The sequence below is a fragment of the Eurytemora carolleeae genome, unplaced genomic scaffold (assembly GCF_000591075.1).
Source record: "Eurytemora carolleeae unplaced genomic scaffold, Eaff_2.0 scaffold590, whole genome shotgun sequence".
NCBI lineage: Eukaryota > Metazoa > Arthropoda > Copepoda > Calanoida > Temoridae > Eurytemora > Eurytemora carolleeae.
In genome coordinates this window covers 154,975-176,448 of record NW_019396585.1, presented here as the reverse complement: position 1 = coordinate 176,448, position 21,474 = coordinate 154,975, and the positions used below count along the sequence as shown (strand labels likewise).

The 21,474-nt window shown below is 29.6% G+C and overlaps 1 protein-coding gene across 1 annotated transcript; it reads left to right on the top strand.

Annotated features, from left to right (window-relative positions):
• The first annotated feature begins 236 nt into the window (after positions 1–236).
• LOC111705926 (chorion peroxidase) lies at positions 237–20,597 on the top strand. Its single transcript, XM_023478634.1, has 22 exons — positions 237–328; positions 1,556–1,629; positions 2,590–2,646; positions 3,611–3,679; positions 4,536–4,571; positions 6,341–6,394; positions 7,151–7,207; positions 7,910–8,035; positions 8,451–8,538; positions 8,599–8,615; positions 9,061–9,102; positions 9,280–9,321; positions 9,980–10,092; positions 12,955–13,048; positions 13,450–13,598; positions 14,224–14,278; positions 14,997–15,056; positions 15,552–15,635; positions 16,095–16,172; positions 18,607–18,680; positions 19,782–19,889; positions 20,538–20,597. Exons 1-22 carry the CDS (start codon positions 285–287, stop codon positions 20,595–20,597), a joined length of 1,581 nt encoding a protein of 526 aa, XP_023334402.1. The 5' UTR covers positions 237–284.
• Positions 20,598–21,474: the final 877 nt, after the last annotated feature.

The following is a 21,474-nucleotide window of genomic DNA, read 5'->3' as shown; positions in this document are numbered from 1 at the left end:
TTCAAATTTAAATTTCCATAAAAGAAAATGAGGTGTAACATATAAGATTTAGAAATTTTATTTGGGACTTTTTGTAAATCGAGTTTGCAGACGACATATACTCAAAAAAATTGATAACAAATTATGTTTCAAGAATGAAAGAATAAAGCAAAAAACGGACCCAAAAGCATATGTTTTTACTATGCATGAATTGCTTATATATGTAAGCGTGACATAAGTATCAGATTTCTTTCCTAAAACATAATATTTAAATCTAATTAGTGCAGTCAGGCCCTTGCCACAGGATGGCTTTATGCTTTCTAATTTTACTTAGTTTAGTCAATTTTAGGAACATAAAAATTCAAACTCATTTCTCATGTTTACAGTGAGGGTTTTCTAAATATCATTACGGTTGAGATTATGCATCAAATGTGACATATCTTGAATGTTTATATGTATATTTATTATTCGGTTGTAGTACCCACGAGGATAGCCGATGGCTCAAATTGTCTATGTTCAAATCGATCTAATACAGGGTTTCCTTACATTCGTCGGAATTCAGTGACTACTTGTAATTGTTTTTGTCGATACTTTATAAAAAACATTTTTTTCAAGCTTTTCTGCATTTAAAAAGTGGAAATGTTAGAATTTTATACAGTTCATAAGGTTAAAGGGAGTGTTCGGCGAGAAATGAAAGGAGGTATAGGCTTACGGCGAATAATAAGCGCTTTTGATCGCTACTAATCTTACTTCTATCTGTTGCCTCTACAAGGAGAAAATTGCTAAAAACGACTCATTAGTAGTGATCAAAAGCGATTATTTTCGATTATTTTTCGGTGAAAGCCTATACCCCATTTCATTTTTCGCGAACACTCCCATTAAGTTTTGTCATTGTTTATGATATCTCCAAAAATGTTTATAGAGCAGCAAAAGCCGAGCAAATCACAAATTGTAAATACCAAGACTGCCATGAAAATTTTCATCAATTCTCAAGACTGGGTCAACTTTACAGTGTTACAACGCCTTGGACTTTGATTTTACCTTACTTACTCACTCTTCTATTTTTTATAGCCCTTAGAGAGAAATTGAGTCTTTACCACAAGCTTGAATTTTCTAAGCGCTATGTCTTAACAACCAGATGGTGTAAACCTTTTATATTTCAGACTTAGACCATTTGTTCTAATAGAATTAAAGGGACTGTATAATTTTAACACAGTTTTATATCAATTTCTCGAGACAGGAACATCAGATAAAACTTTCATGGGTCGCGATCAAGAGCTAAAGTTATTAGCTTTCAGCCTATACCCCCTTTCATTTTTCCTTTACAGACCCTTTAAGAGTTTGATTGGATGGCAAAGATATATAGGGATTATTGTGACAAAGACTCAATTCCTTTACAATTCAGCATCTCAAAACACCTTGTGTATTAAATCCACCATCGTTGTTTGGAAAGTTAGAAAAGACATTTTTAAGTTCGGCATTAGCTTCGGTAAAACTTAGTTGAATTTTATCCAAAAACTAATTTACCTTTAAAAAACATTAATCTTGTTTTGAACTTTTATTAACACGAAAACAGTGAAATGAGTGGTGAAGGAGCATATTTGTTGAAAACAGACAAAGGATACTTTGTGGCAAAAATTAAACACCAAGGTTAGTTTTTTAGTTTAAAAATGTCAAGTTACCTAGTTAGGATGATAATTCATTAATAACGAGGAAGCTCTTTTTATACCATCACCTTAGGGTTCGGATTGCTCCGTGCATTCAAAATTATAAAGAAAAAGAATTTTTTTTTGGCAAGCCTTTATTACTTTTAAAATTTTCTGCAATTCTGAAAATACCATTTTTCTGGTCGGGGGAGGAGGGGAGGGGGGTGAAGAACATGACCGGCAATTATTGACAAAAATATTCTAAGAATAATTGTTTTTGAATAAAACTTTTGTTTTTATTACAACAAGTGCAGTATTCAATTAGCAATATGTTTACCAAAACAAAGCTATTATTAAAAGTAAAAGTGAGAAAAGTAGTACTGTCTCAACTATACCTACGCTTGTAGGATATTTATAAAGAAGGTTTTTGGAATCGGATTATCGGCTAAAACTGCCATACATTTTTTAAAACTTTTATTTTCTATCAATTAATTTCCTTAAAAATATAATTGAGAAATTCTCCAAAGCTGATGCTTAAATTTTGCAAACTTTAAGTTTGTTTCAAAGATTTTAAACTTCAGACTTATGTTATCATTGGTAGCAACGTTGCTGAATAAGTAAAAAAAAGCTTTACATTTATAGACAAAGATGTTTACGATGACATACATATTAATGACATACAAGCTGAAGTGCCCGGCGTTGCCCGTGCAATAAACAAATTGCAAAAGAAACTTTTTTTTCTAAAATTTCCATCTTAAAAAATTCCCTACAGAAAATCAGTCAATTTGGCAAAAAAAACATTATCTTTTGTGTGGAAGTATGTCTTTTACAATTTTACAATAACAATTTCCATTTGTAGAAGTTGACGAAATTTTGTGGTTTGAAATTTATCCGTTCTCTTTTTGTAAAAGTGTCCATTGCTCTAGAATACTTTCTGTAATCTTCTAACTTCTTGTTTTAAAAGATAAGAATCAAAAACTTTTGGAGAAAAAATCGAATGGTGTAACAACTGAAACTCCAGGTGAGTCAAAGTTTAAAAGAAAGTTTCTGTTTCTGCGCACATTTGTCTTTGTTTACAAAATGAGTGAACGGCAAATCGCAGTTTTTGTATGCAATGAAAAGAAACTTCCAGGAACTTCCAACAAAGATATGATCGTAAATATATATTACTTTAATTACAGGGCGCTTCACGCCCATCTCCTTTTCCACTTTTACAATACCAAAAATAAAATTCGCGGATTTATCATTTTTTTCCTGGATCTTGAAAAATCAGAATTTTTAAAGGTACACATTTTTTAATTCTGACCATCCATAAATCTTCCATGTGGTCATGTAAGGTTCCACAAAAAATTTGGACTGATTCGGTAGAAATGTTTTGACGTTTATCGGATGCAAACGGACAAACAGACAGACAGACAAACAAAGTATATATATGATTGAAGCCTTTTTAATTTTTAACTGACTTATTAAACATAGAAGTTTATACTATTTATGATAATAGGCTCACAGGGCGCTTCTAGCATTTCCTCTTCTATGAAACAATAATGACAAATTTTGCAGATTTATAATTTTGCTTTCGTTGATCTTCAAAATTTTACGAAAATCATAACTTTTTTTTATTCTGAGCATCCATAAACGTTCCCTTGGCTGGGTCCCAAAACAAAATTGGGCCCGATCAGTTCCGCCGCTTAGACGTTTATTGGATACTAGCTGAAAGATCTGGCGTTGCCCGTGAAAAAAAATATTTGAAAAAAATACGAATCTTTTTAAGCCTATATCACAAAAAATTTCAGCCCAATCGGTCCAGCCGTTTGGCCGGCCATAGCNAAAAAATATTTGAAAAAAAAATTTTAAAAAAAAATTGTTTTATTATATAGACAAACAGACAGACAGACAAGCAAAATATATAAATAGATAGTTATGGGACTATAGCACTAAATTAAAAAATATAAATAAATCGCCATTTTTTAAAAACATTTTTGCAGAAGTCCCAAGCACGAGTGCTACTACAGCACCTACAACTCCTAAAAATGAACAATATGAAGAGGTTAAAGGTATCTATTTTAAAGGGACTGATAATCAGTTTTATCTAAGATAAAGATAAGTTAATGTTTCAATTTCTAACGGTAATGAATTGATTCTTCGCCACAAACTTAAATTTTCTAATTACTATCTCTTTTGAAGCTGATGGTGTACAAGTTTGACATTATACAAATTAGATTTGATTTAACAGAATTCATAGTTTGAAATATCTAAGATCTACGACATTGCGTTTAAAAGATGGTTAAAAAATCAGGGTTTTTGGCGGCAATGCAAACACTCAATTCTTTTCAGGATAAAAAAACAAAAATCAAAAACCTCAGTTAAAACTGCATGTCTCTAATGATAGCACTCTTTTAAAAAATTGTCATTTATTGAAGCACAATGCATTTACATTCTTCTACACTACATGCCAAGTTTTTTATTGATCACCTAATGAAATTAGAAGTATTGTCTTCTTTTTCACAAACCAAGTAGGTGAAACATATTTTAAAAATGATCCACCTTATTGAAATTATTAAATTAGACAAATATATTCTAATAATCTTAAATAATTCAATTAGGATTTGTTTTATAAATTTAAATACACAAATATATACAATTTCTTACCATAATATCTTAACGAATATTTTCTTTACAAATTCATTATAAAGAAATTGAGTCTTTTCCACAATTATCCTTATATCTTTGCAACCTACTGGTGAAGGTTTGTGAAATTTTAAACTTAGATCATTTGGTTTAACAGAATTCACAGTTTGAAATATCTAAGGTCTACAACATTGGGTTTCAAAGATAAAGTGACTAGAAAATAATGGTTTGTGGAAAAGACTCAATTCCTAATCATCTAAATTATTTTTTTTTATTTTTCAGAGAAGGGAAATGATTACAGCGAAGATATGGAAGAAGGAAAGTCATTAAATTTCAATAATTCATTACTTATCATAAATTTTTCATCTAAAATTAATTTTATCCCTTTATAATTTTATTCTTTCATTCATTTACACTTGATCCTTTCATTCATTCATTTTTTATACTTGATCCTTTTATTCTTTCACTCTTTCATTCTTGGTCCTTTTATTATTTTATTCTTATATACTTGACTCTTTTATGCTTGATCCTTTTATTCTTTCATTCTTTTATTCTTTCATTCTTTTATTCTTAATCCTTTTATTCTTTTATTCTTTTATTCTTTTATTCTTGATCCTTTTATTCTTTCATTCTTTTATTCTTGATCCTTTTATTTTTATTTCATTATTTTATACTTGATCCTTTAATTCTTTCCTTCTTTTATGCTTGATCTTTTTATTCTTTCATTCTTTTATACTTGATCCTTTTATTCTTTCATTCTTTTATTCTTCATCCTTTTATTCTTTCATTCTTTTATGCTTGATCCTTTTATTCTTTCATTCTTTTATTCTTGATCATTTTATTCTTGATCCTTTTATTCTTTTATTCTTTTATTCTTGATCCTTTTATTCTTTCATTCTTTTATTCTTGATCCTTTTATTCTTTTATTCTATTATTCTTGATTTCATTCTTTTTCTTGATCCTTTTATTCTTTTATTCTTTTATTCTTGATTCTTTTATTCTTTTATACCTGAAGCTTTTATTGTTTTATTCTTTTATTCTTGATCCTTCTCTTCTTTCATCCTTTTATTCTTGATCCTTTTATTCTTTCATTCTTTTATTCTTGATCCTTTTATCCTTTTATTCTTTTATTCTTGATCCTTTTATTCTTTTATTCTTTTATACTTGATCCTTTTATTCTTTCATTCTTTTATGCTTGATCCTTTTATTCTTTCATTCTTTTATACTCGATCCTTTTATTCTTTCATTCTTTTATTCTTGATCCTTTTATTCTTTCTTTTATTCTTGATCCTTTTATTCTTTCATTCTTTTATTCTTGATCCTTTTATTCTTTTATTCTTTTATTCTTGATCCTTTTATTCTTCCATTCTTTTATTCTTGATCCTTTTATTCTTTTATTCTTTTATTCTTGATCCTTTTATTCTTTTATTCTTTTATTCTTGATCCTTTTATTCTTTTATACCTGAAGCTTTTATTGTTTTATTCTTTTATTCTTAATCCTTCTCTTCTTTCATTCTTTTATACTTGATCCTTTTATTCTTTCATTCTTTTATTCTTTTATTCTTTTATTCTTGATCCTTTTATTCTTTTATTCTTTTATTCTTTTATTCTTTTATTCTTGATCCTTTTATTCTTCCATTCTTTTATTTTTGATCCTTTTATTCTTTCGTTCGTTTATACTTGATTCGTTTATTCTTTTATTCTTGTATGTATACTTGATCCTTTTATTCTTTTGCTCGTGATCCTTTTATTATTTCATTCTTTTATTCTTGATCCTTTTATTCTTTCGTTCTTTTATACTTGATCCTTTTATTCTTTTATAAATCATCTTTTCATTCTTAAATTCTTTTATCATTTTATTCTTACTTCTTTTCAACCTTTCATCCTTTAATCCTTTTATTCTTTAATCTTTTCAACTTTTATTTCTCTTTGATTTCCCTTTCAATCATTAACACTTTCAATTATGCAACGAAGAAATAAAGTATTTACTATTAGTTTTTCCTTTTACGCAATTGATAAAAAAGTTCCAAGTGAAAGAAAACGAACATAGTTTTGAATAAAAAGAAGTCATTAAAACTAATATTCAGAAAGTGATGGAGGGGAAGATGAAAATGAACTAAGTTCATTAGAAAACATTTTGCGTAAGTTTGAATAATTTATAATTTTTAGTTTTTTATTTTAAATTCATCATTTGGAATCATCTTATCGTAGAGGTTTATGAAAAAGTCAGTATAGTAAGATGTTGTAAATCTTTGATATTTCTAACTTTAAAAATATTATCTGGTAGATTTCATAGTTTGGAATATCTACGGTCTACGTCATCAGGTTTCCCCACAGTTCACCAACTAGACTCCACCAGACAGAATTAGAATGTAAAAATTTAAGACATTACTGGTATGAATTTGTGACCTCTTAGCCCCAACAGTTTTGATTTTACACATAAGTATAAGAGTATGAAAATAAGAAAAGAAATTGAGTTTTTGACCCAAACTCACATGTTCTTATCACTTTATCTTTGTATCCTGCTGGTGTAAAACTTTTTAATTGCTAACTGAAAATATTTGATCTAACAGAATTAGTAGTTTAAAAAGGTCTACGACATTCGGTTCTAAAGATATAGGAATTAAAATTAATCTAATTTTGTGGCAAAGACTCAATTTCTTTATTTAGTTAAATACAGTTGTCAGTATAGATAAAATGAACAAAATCGTTTAATGAAATGCATGGGGACATAGTACAGACTACAGAGACTGAACAAAGTACAGTATCCGGACCGAAATATTACATAAAATAGAGTAGGCAGTGTATATAACCGATACTTAACTAGACATTTAAATATTTCTTCTCAAATCTTAATAACTCTTCTATAAGAGTGAGTTATGATCTACACAATTTAGCTGAACTAGAGGATGTCCCTGATCAGATCAAGCCAGTGGTCGAGGACGTTAATTCAGGTCAGAATTTTTCCCATTTTTTTATTCAAAATTCCAATTCTTCCACCGGCCGACAAATCATAAAATAAAGAAAAAAAATGACTGTTATAGTAAGTTCGTATTCCTTTAAGCTTTTATTTCTATAACTGCATCAATTTTTTTTTGAGAACTGCAGAATATACAAAATCGTGCTCTGAAATTATTATTGCTTATTCAAAAATTTGTAATTATCACTAATTTTTCATAGATTTCATTCATTTTCTTTTTTATGCGTTTATACTACAGAAACTTGGAGTTTTAACTTTTATCAAAACAACTGTGTTGAGGTCATTTTTACATAAATTAGAAAGAAATCTAATGCAAATCTTAGAACTTGCTTCAATAGTCTCATAGCAAGACACACATCTACTAGCTAACATAGTTTTTTCATGTAAGTATTTCACAATACCCTTTCATTAAGGGATCTAACATTTTATCCGAAAACCAAAAGTGGCAAGATCAAGCATTCAACATTATCGTTTTCAACACAAACGTTCTGTGCTAACCTAAGACCTAAGACGAATTAAAAGAATTTGGTTAAGCCGCGTCTCAAGCATGGTTGTTCCATTTGATATCAGTGTTTCGAGATTTTAGCCGGTTCGGCGCTTAATTGGAACCGGTTTTTGGCGGTTCAGCGACTTGATCTAAATTCTTTAAATTTGGCCTCTAATCTCATGTTTTCAGAAATCCAGGAAGAAGAAGAAGTGTACAAACGCTTCAAAGTAGATTTTAAGCTGGTTCACGACAGTGAAGACGCAGATAAGAAACAGAAGAAAAATAAAGTCATGGACAAAGTTGCTGAAAAATTGAGTAAGTAAAAAAGTTAAAAAATTAAAACAATAAAAAGGTTCCTTCACAGTTTTTCAGAATATATCAGCTTCTTCAACAATTGCAAAGTCAAAAATTCTAAGCGACGTAAAACAAGATCAATGAAGAAAATCATTCTACTGTTTTATGGTTCTAACTGTGAGGAAGCGAAAGGATTATAACAAAAAAAGTGACTTAGTAAATAAGATAACTAAAACAATGAAAGAAAACATGTTGGAAACACGTTAAGATTTTTTTTTAAATATCATAAGATGGGTTTAAATATAAAGGAGATGGTATTTTTACTTATTGAAGCATCGGATAAAAAAGAAAGATATGATAAATAATTCAATTAAATTCAACCGTTAGTCCCCATTAATTTTTGCAGACACTTCCTTTAAAGGCTTTTTAATTTCAGAAGGTAAAGGAACAGATTACTCTTTGGATATGTTAGACCTTTTCCTAGCTTCAGAGCAAAGTTCTAGCAAATGTGATATAAGTGCAAGGTTGGTTGCATTATCAACTTTGTGAAAAATAAGAATTAATATTTTGCTTTTGTTTTTCAGATATCGAAGTTTCACAGGTTCCAAAGGATCAAACAAACTTATTTGCTATTTCTATGATAAATTGAGACTTACAGGAACTGGCGACGTTGTGATAAATGCCTCACCATTTAAGAAGCTTCACAATACACTGTTTATAAAATATAATAATGTTATTTTATTTAACATAGTAATTATTTTATATAATTTAATTCCAGACATTCTGAGGTTGGTCGTTAGTGCATGGTAAAATTTTGTGTACATTTTCAAAGTTTCTTTTTTAATTATCCAGCGCTCTAAGGTGATCACTGATCATTTTATTTATTAAAATCAATGTGGCGTTCGAAATTCATAAATAATGAAATGTTGTTGAACAAGGAGGATTAGTTCCAATGGTAATGAATTAGAAGAATTTGGGATTGAGAAATTGAGTTTTTAAATATAAAAAAAAACATTAAAAAACCATCAGTTTTTTTTGACGAAAAGGGTCCTGTAATAACCTATTGATTCCCACACTAGGAGAAAAAGGTAATACAGATAAATTTGTTTTTTCATTATAATTCAACGCAAAAACGCATTGGACAATTTTAATTGCCAATTAATAGTCTATATATAACGACAATACATCATTAAATTTTTGACTATATAACTATTCTAAAAGTCTGATTTCCATATGAAAATTAATTTTTTAAATTTTAAATTTAGATTTTATGTTTCGAAGAGTTCTCCCCCATACATACATCTTAGGTAAAAATAATAATTTTCATGTTGAATAATAAAAAATTCTTAGAAGCGATATTTGACAAACAGAAGATAAAATCATTAATCCAAAGGTCATAATGTTTCCAAGCTTGACTTATCAGGAAGAATAGAACTGAGAAGATTTAGTAAAAATAAATTTTTACAAACATTTAAATAATTCAAATTAAATTTTTTTTTCAAATATTTTAACCAAAAAGTCCGTAAACTATAGTTTGATAAGGCTTCTAGAATGGACTTTGATTTAATTTTGCAATTTTGATTGACCCTCAATTAAAAAATCCGGGCATGCAACGCTTTAAATGGAGTTTATTTAACTCTCCATGTCCGATTCACTACGGTACCTGTAAACCCAAATCTGATCGATAAATTAGAAGATATCGTTGTTTTTCTAGTTTGAAAAGTTTTAAAATCTGATTATGTCTAAATTGTTTTCTGAAGTAGAAACAAAAATAAAAAATCATTTTTATAAAAGATAAACTTGGATCTCTTATTCCTACTTCAGGTTTAGTTTACATGTCGCTCTTTCAAAATGGAGGTTATTAGAGAGTTTTTTTTCTTGCGGGTTCTCATTTTTCAGACCCTGAGAGATATTTGAAAAAAATAAAGTTCTTTCTTTGACCCCATTAATCCATTAATTATACAGATGAGCCTGGCACTTATGCAACTCCACGTGGAGGATATAATTCTTCTCTTCCTAACCCAAGAAAACTCAGTTTAGTTTTTCATCATGAGCTGCCTTTGCATGCTAGACCAAAGGTAGAAGGAAACTAGTTTTTAAAATACTGTTTATAGTTTATCATTACTTGTTGTTAGTGTATTTCCAGCAATTATAAGTTTCATTTTCCCAACGGCCCTCTCAAGATAAAACTAGGCGATCTCATAACACAAGCAAAGTTTTGATAAAATAGTAAACTTCTATAAAAAAGTAAAGGCACAAATTATCTGAAAGTTCTAGTGATAACCAGAAAACTCTAGAATTGGAAGACAACTTTTAGAATCAAGTTATAACTTTAAAATGTTCACGATGGGCACGAGACACAGCAATTATGTTGTTAAAACAGATCAATTTCACTATTTCACTTTGTAATATCCAAAACACGCAAGTATCGCTATTGTGTCGATTTCCTATTCCATTGTTATCTGGTTATCACTGTATAAAATATGTTCTACATTAAATATCATAAAAAGTTAAATGATGTGTCCTAGATTAAATATCCTTTAAATTACATAATGTTCCTGGGGAACGATTGTTCATTCACAGGAACGAATGGCATTATCAAGAACTGTTGCCATCGTTCCAAAAAAGAACGAACACAGAGAACGTGTTCTTAAAAATATTGGAATGATCTATAAATTACCGAACGGTTGAAAAGAACGATCTGGAATCGCTAACATTAACAATCAGGAACTAGTTCTAAATCTAAAGGAATGGAGTCTTTGCCGCAAACTCAATTTTTTATCCCTATATTTTTGCAACCTGATGCTGCAACCTTTGTTTATTTCAAACTTAGATCTAACAGGATCTATAGTTTGGAATTTCAAAGGGCTCCGACAAAGATTGCAAAGATTAAAAGGAACTGAGTTCTTGCCACCAATTCTAATATTCAAATCCATACGTCTTAGCATCCTGATGGTGTAATCTTTTGACATCTTATCTTAAAGAATTCATAGGTTAGGTTAGGTTAGGTTAGGTTAGGTTAGGTTAGGTTAGGTTAGGTTAGGTTAAAAAATAAACGGTCCGACACCGGATTTCAAAGATATTGGGCTAGAAAAATTAGTTAGTTAGAGTCTGATGAAATAACTTATTTCTTTTGGACTAGTGGCAAGACTCAATTTTTTTCCATCCCCATATTATTTTGATTTTTGAATTGAGATAGGGGACTGTTATACTATAATATAATCTAGGATAAAGATTCTAAAATTATATAATGTGTTCTAGGATAAAGATCCTGAAAATTATATAATACAGATGTTCTAGGATAATAATTCTTAATATTGTATAATGTGTTCTAGGATAAAGATTCTAAAAATTATATAATGTGTTCTAGGATAAAGATTCTTAAAATTGTATAATGTGTTCTAGGATAAAAATTATTAATATTTTATAATATGTTCTAGGATAAAGATTCTAAATATTGTATAATATGTTCTAGGATAAAGATTCTGAAAATTATATAATACAGATGTTCTAGGATAATGATTCTGAAAATAGTATAATGTGTTCTAGGATAAAGATCCTGAAAATTATATAATACAGATGTTCTAGGATAATAATTCTTAATATTGTATAATGTGTTCTAGGATATAGATTCTAAAAATTATATAGTGTGTTCTAGGATAAAGATTCTTAATATTTCATATTTTTTCATATTTTTATTCAACTACAAAGCACGAGATAATACAAATAAAAAAATCACAATTTACTATGTAGTTTGGACCCGCCTAACCAGAGTAGGTTGTTTTANATGTGTTCTAGGATAAAGATTTTTAATATTGTATAATGTGTTCTAGGATAAAGATTTTTAATATTGTATAATGTGTTCTAGGATAAAGATTTTTAATATTGTATAATGTGTTCTAGGATAAAGATTTTTAATATTGTATAATGTGTTCTAGGATAAAGATTTTTAATATTGTATAATGTGTTCTAGGATAAAGATTTTTAATATTGTATAATGTGTTCTAGGATAAAGATTTTTAATATTGTATAATGTGTTCTAGGATAAAGATTTTTAATATTGTATAATGTGTTCTAGGATAAAGATTTTTAATATTGTATAATGTGTTCTAGGATAAAGATTTTTAATATTGTATAATGTGTTCTAGGATAAAGATTTTTAATATTGTATAATGTGTTCTAGGATAAAGATTTTTAATATTGTATAATGTGTTCTAGGATAAAGATTTTTAATATTGTATAATGTCTTTTAGGATAAAGATCCTGATAATCATATAATACAGATGTTCTAGATTTTTAATATTGTATAAAGTGTTCTAGGATAAAGATCCTGATAATCATATAATACAGATGTTTCTAGGATCCTAGGATCCTAAAAACTATAATTTGTTCTAGGATAAAGATTCTGAAAACTATAATTTGTTCTAGGATAAAGATCCTGAAAACTATATTTTGTTCTAGGATAAAGATCCTAAAAACTAAATAAAGATCCTAAAAACTATATTTTGTTCTAGGATAAAGATCCTAAAAACTAAATTTGTTCTAGGATAAAGATCCTGAAACTATAATTTGTTCTAAGATAAAGATTCTGAAAACTATATTTTGTTCTAGGATAAAGATCCTAAAAACTAAATTTGTTCTAGGATAAAGATCCTGAAAACTACAATTTGTTCTAAGATAAAGTTCCTGAAAACTATATTTTGTTCTGGGATAAAGATCTTAAAAACTATAATTTGCTCTAGGATAAAGATCCTGAAAACTATATTTTGTTCTGGGATAAAGATCTTAAAAACTTTAATTTGTTCCAGGATAAAGATCCTGAAAACTATACTTTGTTCTAGGATAAAGATCCTGAAAACTATTATTTGTTCTAGGATAAAGATCCTGAAAACTATAATTTGTTCTAGGATAAAGATCCTGAAAATTATAATTTGTTCTAGGATAAAGATCCTGAAAAGAAAGCTGCGTTCACTTCTGCATTTATATACTTTGGCCAGGCAATATCACATGATATTCATTTTACTCAGTTTAGAAGTAAGTATTTTTTAATTATTATTATTTATTAAATCATATAAGTAAAAATCTATTCTTTCTTATGAATAATTTCTTAACTCAGTTTGTTTTTGAGTTTGCTTTTCTGATAAACCATTGAAAAGGATATTTTTTCCATTTTAGTCACTTAAAGGGACTAAGATGAAATTAGATGTGACTCTCCATTTCTAGAGTGACAAGACCGATATAACTTGAAAGCTTTGGCTAATCAAGAATAATTGAAATATTAATAATCTCCTCTTTGAAAGTTGAATATTATCAATTGTGGGTGCTGCTTCACAAACAATGTGGCGGAAATTGATCAGACCGTTAAAAATTCCCCCTTTTGAATGAAATGTGACTCAAAATAACAATGACAGTCTCATAACAATAATATTATCCAGCTGATATTGATTGTTGTAACCCCGAGCTGCTTGCCGCTGAAAAAACTGTTCCTCAAGAAGATCGTCTTTGTTTCCCTGTAAACTTGGAGGAATCAGATGTTTTAAAGCGACCTTGTATTCCTCTCATTAGAGCTACTCCCAGTTGGAAGGTTAGATCTCCATCCCAAAATCAAAGTATTTTTTACTCTGAAAGATATTATTCGATTGGAAACATAATTTTACTTATTAGAATCTGGAGTACTGCAAGCCATAATATAATACTCAATTTATTATATACTATGAAACCTTAAAGATTTTAACTTTCCCAAAATCAAAATTGGTCGAGTTTGCCGTTTTATTCATGTTTGTTTCTATTTGATTTGTGAAAACTGTGCACAGAAGGATGGAAAAACATCCCGTTCATATTTTTATGTTGAATTATTGTGCGCCTGTCTAGTCAAATTGTGCGCACGATATTGACTAATTTAATTTAAAATATAAGTTCAAATTGTAAAGATAAATCTTAATATCAGAACTCTAAAGAAATTGAGTCTTTGCCACAAACTCTGATTTTCTAATCCTTTGATCTTTTCAGCCTTAGGTTTGGATTATGTTAGATCAATTAATCTATGTGGGAAACATCAAAGGGTTACATCATCTGGTTGCAAAGTTATAGGAATTATAAACTTGGAGTTTGTTGCAAGGACTCAGTTCCTTTGTTGAATCAAGATGCGTATTTTAGCTGGAGCCTGGAACCCCAAACGATATAGTTTTTAACTGTTTTGGTTTGTTAAGGATATGTCTGGGGGACGGGAGAGAAATCCAACAAATCTTGTCAGCTCATTTATAGGAAATACATTTATTTAAATATACTATGGTCCTGTACAAAAATTTTAAAAAGAACTTTCCTGTATTTTGAATGAAAAAAATGCAATCAAGTGATTCTAAAAAGATAAAAAATGCGAAAACAAATAATTTCTAGTTTGCAAGAAAGTAAAAAGTGTCCCAATAACCATGAGAATCAAAACTGACAACTGCTATAGCCTGTCAAAACTGATATCATTAATTCTATCGCAGGACTATATACATAATGAATTTGAACTGCCTACCACTTGCTCAAATTTGAATCACTGATTCAAATTCTTCCTTGATATTTTAATTTGATCGAATCGATATTTCAAATTTGAACCGCATGGTAACTAGTAGACAAGGTAGCTCAGTGACGTAGCTCAAATTAATTAAATTCAGTCCTCGCATTGTTAAGTTAAACAATTTAGGGCATATTTGAAGAAGATATTGACATTCAAGTCATTTATTGACAGAATTAAAGCAAATGTAATGTCTATAGAAAATGTAGGGCATATTTGAAGAAGATATTAACATTCAAGTCATTTATTGACAGAATTAAAGCAAATGTAATGTCTATAGAAAATGTAGGGCATATTTGAAGAATATGTTGACATTCAAGTCTTTTATTGACAGAATTAAAGCAAATGTAATGTCTATAGAAAAGGCAAAAAAAATAATATTTTCAAAAACAATTCTTAAAAATGTGCTTTCCTGATAAGACGCTTCCTTTGTTTATGGTATTAATGAGGAGAAGAATTTAGCCACCCTTCGAGAAAAAGGTATTTTTGTTATGATTTAAATTTTCTTGTGACACTTTCATTCCTCTGTGCCATGGGCGATATATACAGGGTTAACCACAAAGGTTGAGACTTCTATAGACGACTGTACGGAATTAACACTGTTTGTTTCCTTACATTTAAGATTTTTGCAATCATTTAAAAGACCATTGTCATGGCAGAATACTTTTTCCATTCTCACTCTTTCTGGGTAACCCTGTATCTCCATTATCCTCTGCTTATAAAGTCCCAACATTTTCTTGCTTTATTTAAAACCACTCAAATTACGCTACTGACAATTTTAAAACATTTCCCACCGAGTTTACCAATAAAGCTTTGAGGCAAATCAATCTAAGTATTAAGAGTTATGATCAGACTTACAAACAAACAAACAGAAATTGCTACTTCAAATGAATAGATGACTTTTTTTTAATAAAAAGGAGATGTTTATTTTAGACTCAAAAACTTTATCATTGAAAAAGGCCGTTTTTGTTGCAGTTGATGGTAAAATGAAGGAGAATTCTCAGCATCCAGGGTTTCCAGTTCCATTCCGTTCAGATGAACCCTCAACCTTTCTAATAGGTAGGTTCGTTCAACCTAGGATATAAATAGGAACGGTAAAATCGTTGCAGGTAAATTCCTCCTTTATTTTGAGCCACACCTAACGTAGTGTATAAGCATTACATTATAACTGCGGGTGCACCATGTTTCTTCTTATTGTCTCTGACAGCAGGGATGGGATTTCAATGAAAGAGAAAAAAGAATATGTTTCACAAAATAGGACTGACTGTAGGAGGTCTGCGAAGGTGGTGATTTTTTTTAAAACTCCATTGATATGACAAATTTTATTTTTATACATCATGATCTGATGAAAGTTGTCGATATGACTCCTCTGTATTCCAGGAGACCCAAGAGGAAATATTGCCCTAATGACTCCTCTGTATTTCAGAAGATCCAAGAGGAAATATCGCCCCAATGATTCCTCTGTATTTCAGGAGACCCAAGAGGAAATATTGCCCTAATGACTCCTCTGTATTTCAGGAGATCCAAGAGGAAATATCGCTCCAATGACGATGATGTTACAAGCTCTTTGTATAAAGGAACACAATCGTCTTGCAGGTGGGTATTTATCATTCTGTAGCAATAACTTGAATAATCCCCAAATGCAAAACACACGGCCAATTTCTTATTCATGTTACCATAGGTACAACAATAGGTCGTTTCTATCTATCTACACTGCTCTGGTAAAGCGTAACCATAGTGTGACTATGGTTCAACCTATAGGTAGAATGTCTAAGAAATTGGCCAATATTCTATCCTACCAAAAAAAGTCGAAAGACGATCATCTAGACGTTAAACTTTATAAAAACTCCACGCGTATATCTACTGCTATAGGTTAATCGTTTTTGAAAACGATCGTTAAAGATCGTGTTTTGTTACGTATTTCAATCGTTTTAAACTTTTAGAAAACGGCTTTTTTAAACCGATCGCTTTTAAAAAAACGATCGTTTTTGAAAAAAAAATTTTATTGACAATTATGTTAATGATCGTTAACGAAGGGTCGTCGTTAACGGTCTTTAACGAAGGGTTGTCGTTAACGATCGTTAGCGAAACTACGAACTTCATAAAAAACGGTCGTTTTTGGAAAAACGATCGTTTTTGAAAAAAAATTACATGTAACTTTATTGAATGTAATCTTACATGAAGTTAAAAAGTTGTGGGGGAGCTAAAACTTCTTGATATTTTCTTAAATACTATTCAATGATAAGTACAGATGCCCTTTTGGTCGGCTTTCTCTCTTCGTTAACGATCGTAAACGAAACGACGATCGTTTTTAAACGACCATTTTTAAAAACGAACTTTTTAAAAAACTATCGTTTTTAAAAACGATCGTTTTGTTTTCGATTTTTCGTCGCCGTTTTCATAACGAAACAATCGTTTTTCAAAAAATGAAAACGTTAACATCCCTTCCGCTAGTTATATTAACTTAAAGAGGTTTGTGTTTATACATTTGTTTATTTCAGAAAATTATATTTCATTTTTACATTGTAAGCTTGTATCATCATTTCGGTTTAGCACGAACATATATCAGTTAAAAAAGCAGATAAAGCATATGAATTTAATTGTTAGTTTAATTAGTTTGACTTAGTGTAGAACAATTTCTTGGGGGTCCTAGTACGTTGCTGTTACCAAGCATAGAAATTTATGTCAGGAAATAATCGTCATCAGGCTCATTTCATGTAGGGTTTTCATCGTAATTGGGAAAACAAAAAATCACAAAATTATTGTCCAACACTGTACAATGTGGCAGAACAAGAAGTAATAACTTCAAATGAACCAGACTTCAAGTTGATATCTGTCCATTTTTTGTGGCAGGAAAAAAATTATAAAAACTTTAACATCTGTTTTATAGAAGACCTCATTTTTTTAAATATCTGATAAAAATCTTAACATACACAATTACAAACGCAGTACAAAGTTATTAATTTTAATTATTTATCTTCAAATTCATTCTGTATGTATCTAATGTATCTATTTCTATGTAAATAAAGTTGTAATTTCTGTTTGTTTGTTTGTTTGTCCAATCATAATTCGAGAACCCCCCTTGACCGATTTATTTTAAATTTTGATTGGGTAACTTGGGAGATTCATGAGAATGTTCTTGTTTTGGGTTTGAGATTCTAAGTTGAGTGGGTCTACTTTTATTGGGAATAATATCTAAATCGTTTATTTACGACAAAGCGCGGGTAAACGGCGCGAGTAACTTTGCTTACCATGGGCAACGCTGGGTTCTGAAGCTAGAATTGGCTGGAGTAACTTTTAGTAACCTTGGGTTCCCAATTGCTAGATATATAAAGTTCTAATCTCAGCTTGTTAGATTGTTTATGTGTCCGATCATAACTTAGAAACAACTTTTCCGATTTGCCTCAAATTTTGATCGGGAAATTCACGGAAATTATTCTAAGCTTGGGTTTGAGATTCTAAGTTGAGTAGGTCTACTTTTATGGGGAAAAATAGCTAAATCGTAATTTACGACAAGGCGCGAGTAAACGGTGCGAGTAGATATGCTTACAGGGGGCAACGCTGGGTTCTGAAGCTAGTTGTAAACATAAAGATGATTAGTTCTGAACTTTTAACATGTTTTAAAAATAAAAAAGCCATTATTTGAATATTAATAAAGAGCTAAATATGAATTTAATCATTATGTCGTTCACTTCTTAAAGAATCTTTTTAAATATCTGCATTTTTACGCCACTTTTTAATCTCAAAATAAGTAACTAATGGAATTATCTAAAATAATGTTTTTGATAAATGTGGTTAAGATATGGTTGTTTGTCATGACAATCAAATTATGTTAAAAGTATTATTAAAGTTATAAGGTGTTAAAGTTAAAGTTTCCCGTCCATAGAAACGTGTGGAATTCTGACAATTTACAGAATTGTCTCTACAGCATAAATCCGCAATTTTCAGTTCGAATAGTCAGGATATCTCAATTTTTAAATGATAAGACGGCATGGACATGCCACAGCCCTATATGAAAAATATATTTTAGGAGAATTAAAACCAAGATTAACAAATTTGCTACAAGACAAAGATCCAGCAGAACAGGATAATATCATTTTCCAGGTAAGTTGGATAAATATATTTCTAAATCAAGTTTGATCAATTCTCTGAAATTAAATTAAATCAATTCATTAAAATCAACTAAGGTCTATTCTTTAAAATCAAGTAATATCAATTCTTCAAAATCAAGTAAGATCGATTCCTCTAAATTAAATTAAATCAATTCCATAAAATCAAGTTGGATCAAATCATAAAACTAAGTCATGGATCAATTTTCTTAAATCATGACACAACAATATTCTAAAATCAAATTGGATCGATTCCCTGAAATTGATAAATTCTCTAAAATCAACTGAATTCCTTAAAATTAAGTTGGACAAATTCTCTGAAATCAATTGGTACTAATTATCTTAAATCAAATTGGATTATTTGGATTAACTCCCTAAAATCAAATTGGAATAATGGAATAATTTCAATTAAATTAAAATGGATCCATTAATAATAATTTAAATTTAAATCAACCAATAATCTTTCATATTTTTCTATTGGAGAATAGAAAACAATGGGATTTTAGTTGTGTTCGTCTTTCGTTAAAAAAACCGGACGGTGTTCAATTTCTAATTGTTATAAATTACATAGTCGAAAAAAATGTCACATTTCAGAAATAATCAGTTTCAAACAGGGGCGGATACAGGATTTAAGTGAGGGGGGGGGGCAAGATTTTTTAGGAACAAAAAATTCATAATTAGGAACAAAAAATTGCGCCGCTGGCGAAATTTTTTTTCGACTGAAAAGACTCAAAAAGAGTCAAAATTAATGACTAAAGACTAAAAAACTAGATCTTTAACTTTTCACACATTATAGTTTATTAAGACAGATATTTTTCCTGTTTGCACTAGGGTTTCTTTCACTTAAGCATGCTATTGAGAATTGCTATTCTGAAAATAGAACAAAAAATTCCAAATTCAGGGGGGGGGCTACGGCCCTCCCTGAATCTGTCAGGGGGGAGCGAATGTCCCCCAGCCCCCCCTGTATCCACCCCTAGTTTCAACTCAATTAAATTATAAACCAAATAAACGACACGATTAAACAAAAAAGAAGATGGTTGATTCCAATGGTTTATGTTTGCCACTGTACAAAATGTTATTTAAAGTTAATTTTTAGGAGGCACGAAGACTGCTGATAGCACAGATTCAGAATATATTTTACAACGACTTTTTAAGAATATTATTCGGTCCCGAGAAATGGGCAAAAAATGGAATCTCTACAGAGGTACGTGTTTTTTTTAAACCATAAAACATACAGTAAGCCGTCTGATTTTTTCTTTTGATAATAAAATGTCGAAAAATATTTTTGTAATTTGCAATTAGCTATAATCTTGTTGATATGTCATGCATGTAGTTGCAACAAAATGGTTCAGAAGAAAAGAAGAAGTTGTAAGAAATAAGAAAATCCACGAAAAGAATGTTGCTGGTAATACCATGAACTGTTCTTTAAGTTAAGAGTGTCTCTGAAAAAAGTGTGTTTAAGCTTTTTAGCCCAATAAACGTCTTCTTATTGTACTAAAAATGTTCCTTTAAGGTACAATGTTTCTGAAAAAGTGATTCGTCGATGTAATGTTTTGCTCTCAAATGCCGTTCTAACCTTCAAAAGTATGCGTCATATTCGAAATTATGCTAAGTCTGTCTCTTTTCCAAAGAATAGTTTATGCTTTTTCGCCTTCTTAGTACAGTGGTATAAAAAACAGAAAACTCTGGAGAAGGATTATTAAAAGTTATGACTTTTAATAATCCAATAATCATACGATACAAAAATCAAATTTACAAGACCTTTGGACTTGTTGGTGTTACAGTGAATCCATTCTTGAATTGGATAGTATATATAATCATTCAAGATGGATAGTATATATACTCATTCTAGGTGGATAGTATATATAATCATTCAAGATGGATAGTGTATATACTCATTCTAGGTGGATAGTATATATAATTATTCAAGATGGATAGTATATATAATCATTCAAGATGGATAGTAAATATAATCATTCAAGATGGATAGTATATATACTCATTCTAGGTGGATAGTATATATAATCATTCTAGGCGGATAGTATATATAATCATTCGTGGATAGTATATATAATATCCTTCTAGGTGGATAGCATATATAATCATTCTAGGTGGATAGTATATTTAATCATTCTAGGTGGATAGTATAAATAATCATTCAAGGCGGATAGGATATATAATATCCTTCTAGGTGGATAGTATATATAATATCCTTCTAGGTGGATAGTATATATAATATCCTTCTAGGTTGATAGAATATATAATATCCTTCTAGGTGGATAGTATATATAATATCCTTCTAGGTGGATAGTATATATAATATTCTTATAGGTGGATAGTATATATAATCCTGAAGTAGATCCGACAATAACATTGGAGTTCAACCATGCATATAGGTCAGGTAGCAAAAATACTTTTTTTTTCGATTTTTAAAGAAATTTTTTGTTAAAAGGTATTTTAGACAAAATTTTAAGTGACTCCATTGTTAAAACTGACCGTCCACTTCAGACACCGTAACCCTGAATTCAGAACAAGAATCATTACTGAGGAATCCATTTTTTTTGTGTAACATTCATGGTTTTACCATATTGACATAACCAATAAACGACATTTGTTATAATATTTTTTTTTAATAAACTAAGGGAAAAAAATTATAAGGCAAATCCTTCAGAAAACATGTTGAGTACGTGTCAAAATATTATGGTGCAATGCTTTAATGTGCAACTATTCTTTCTAGACTTTAATATTAAATTACACTGGTAGTGATACACCCAAAGAGAATAGAAAAT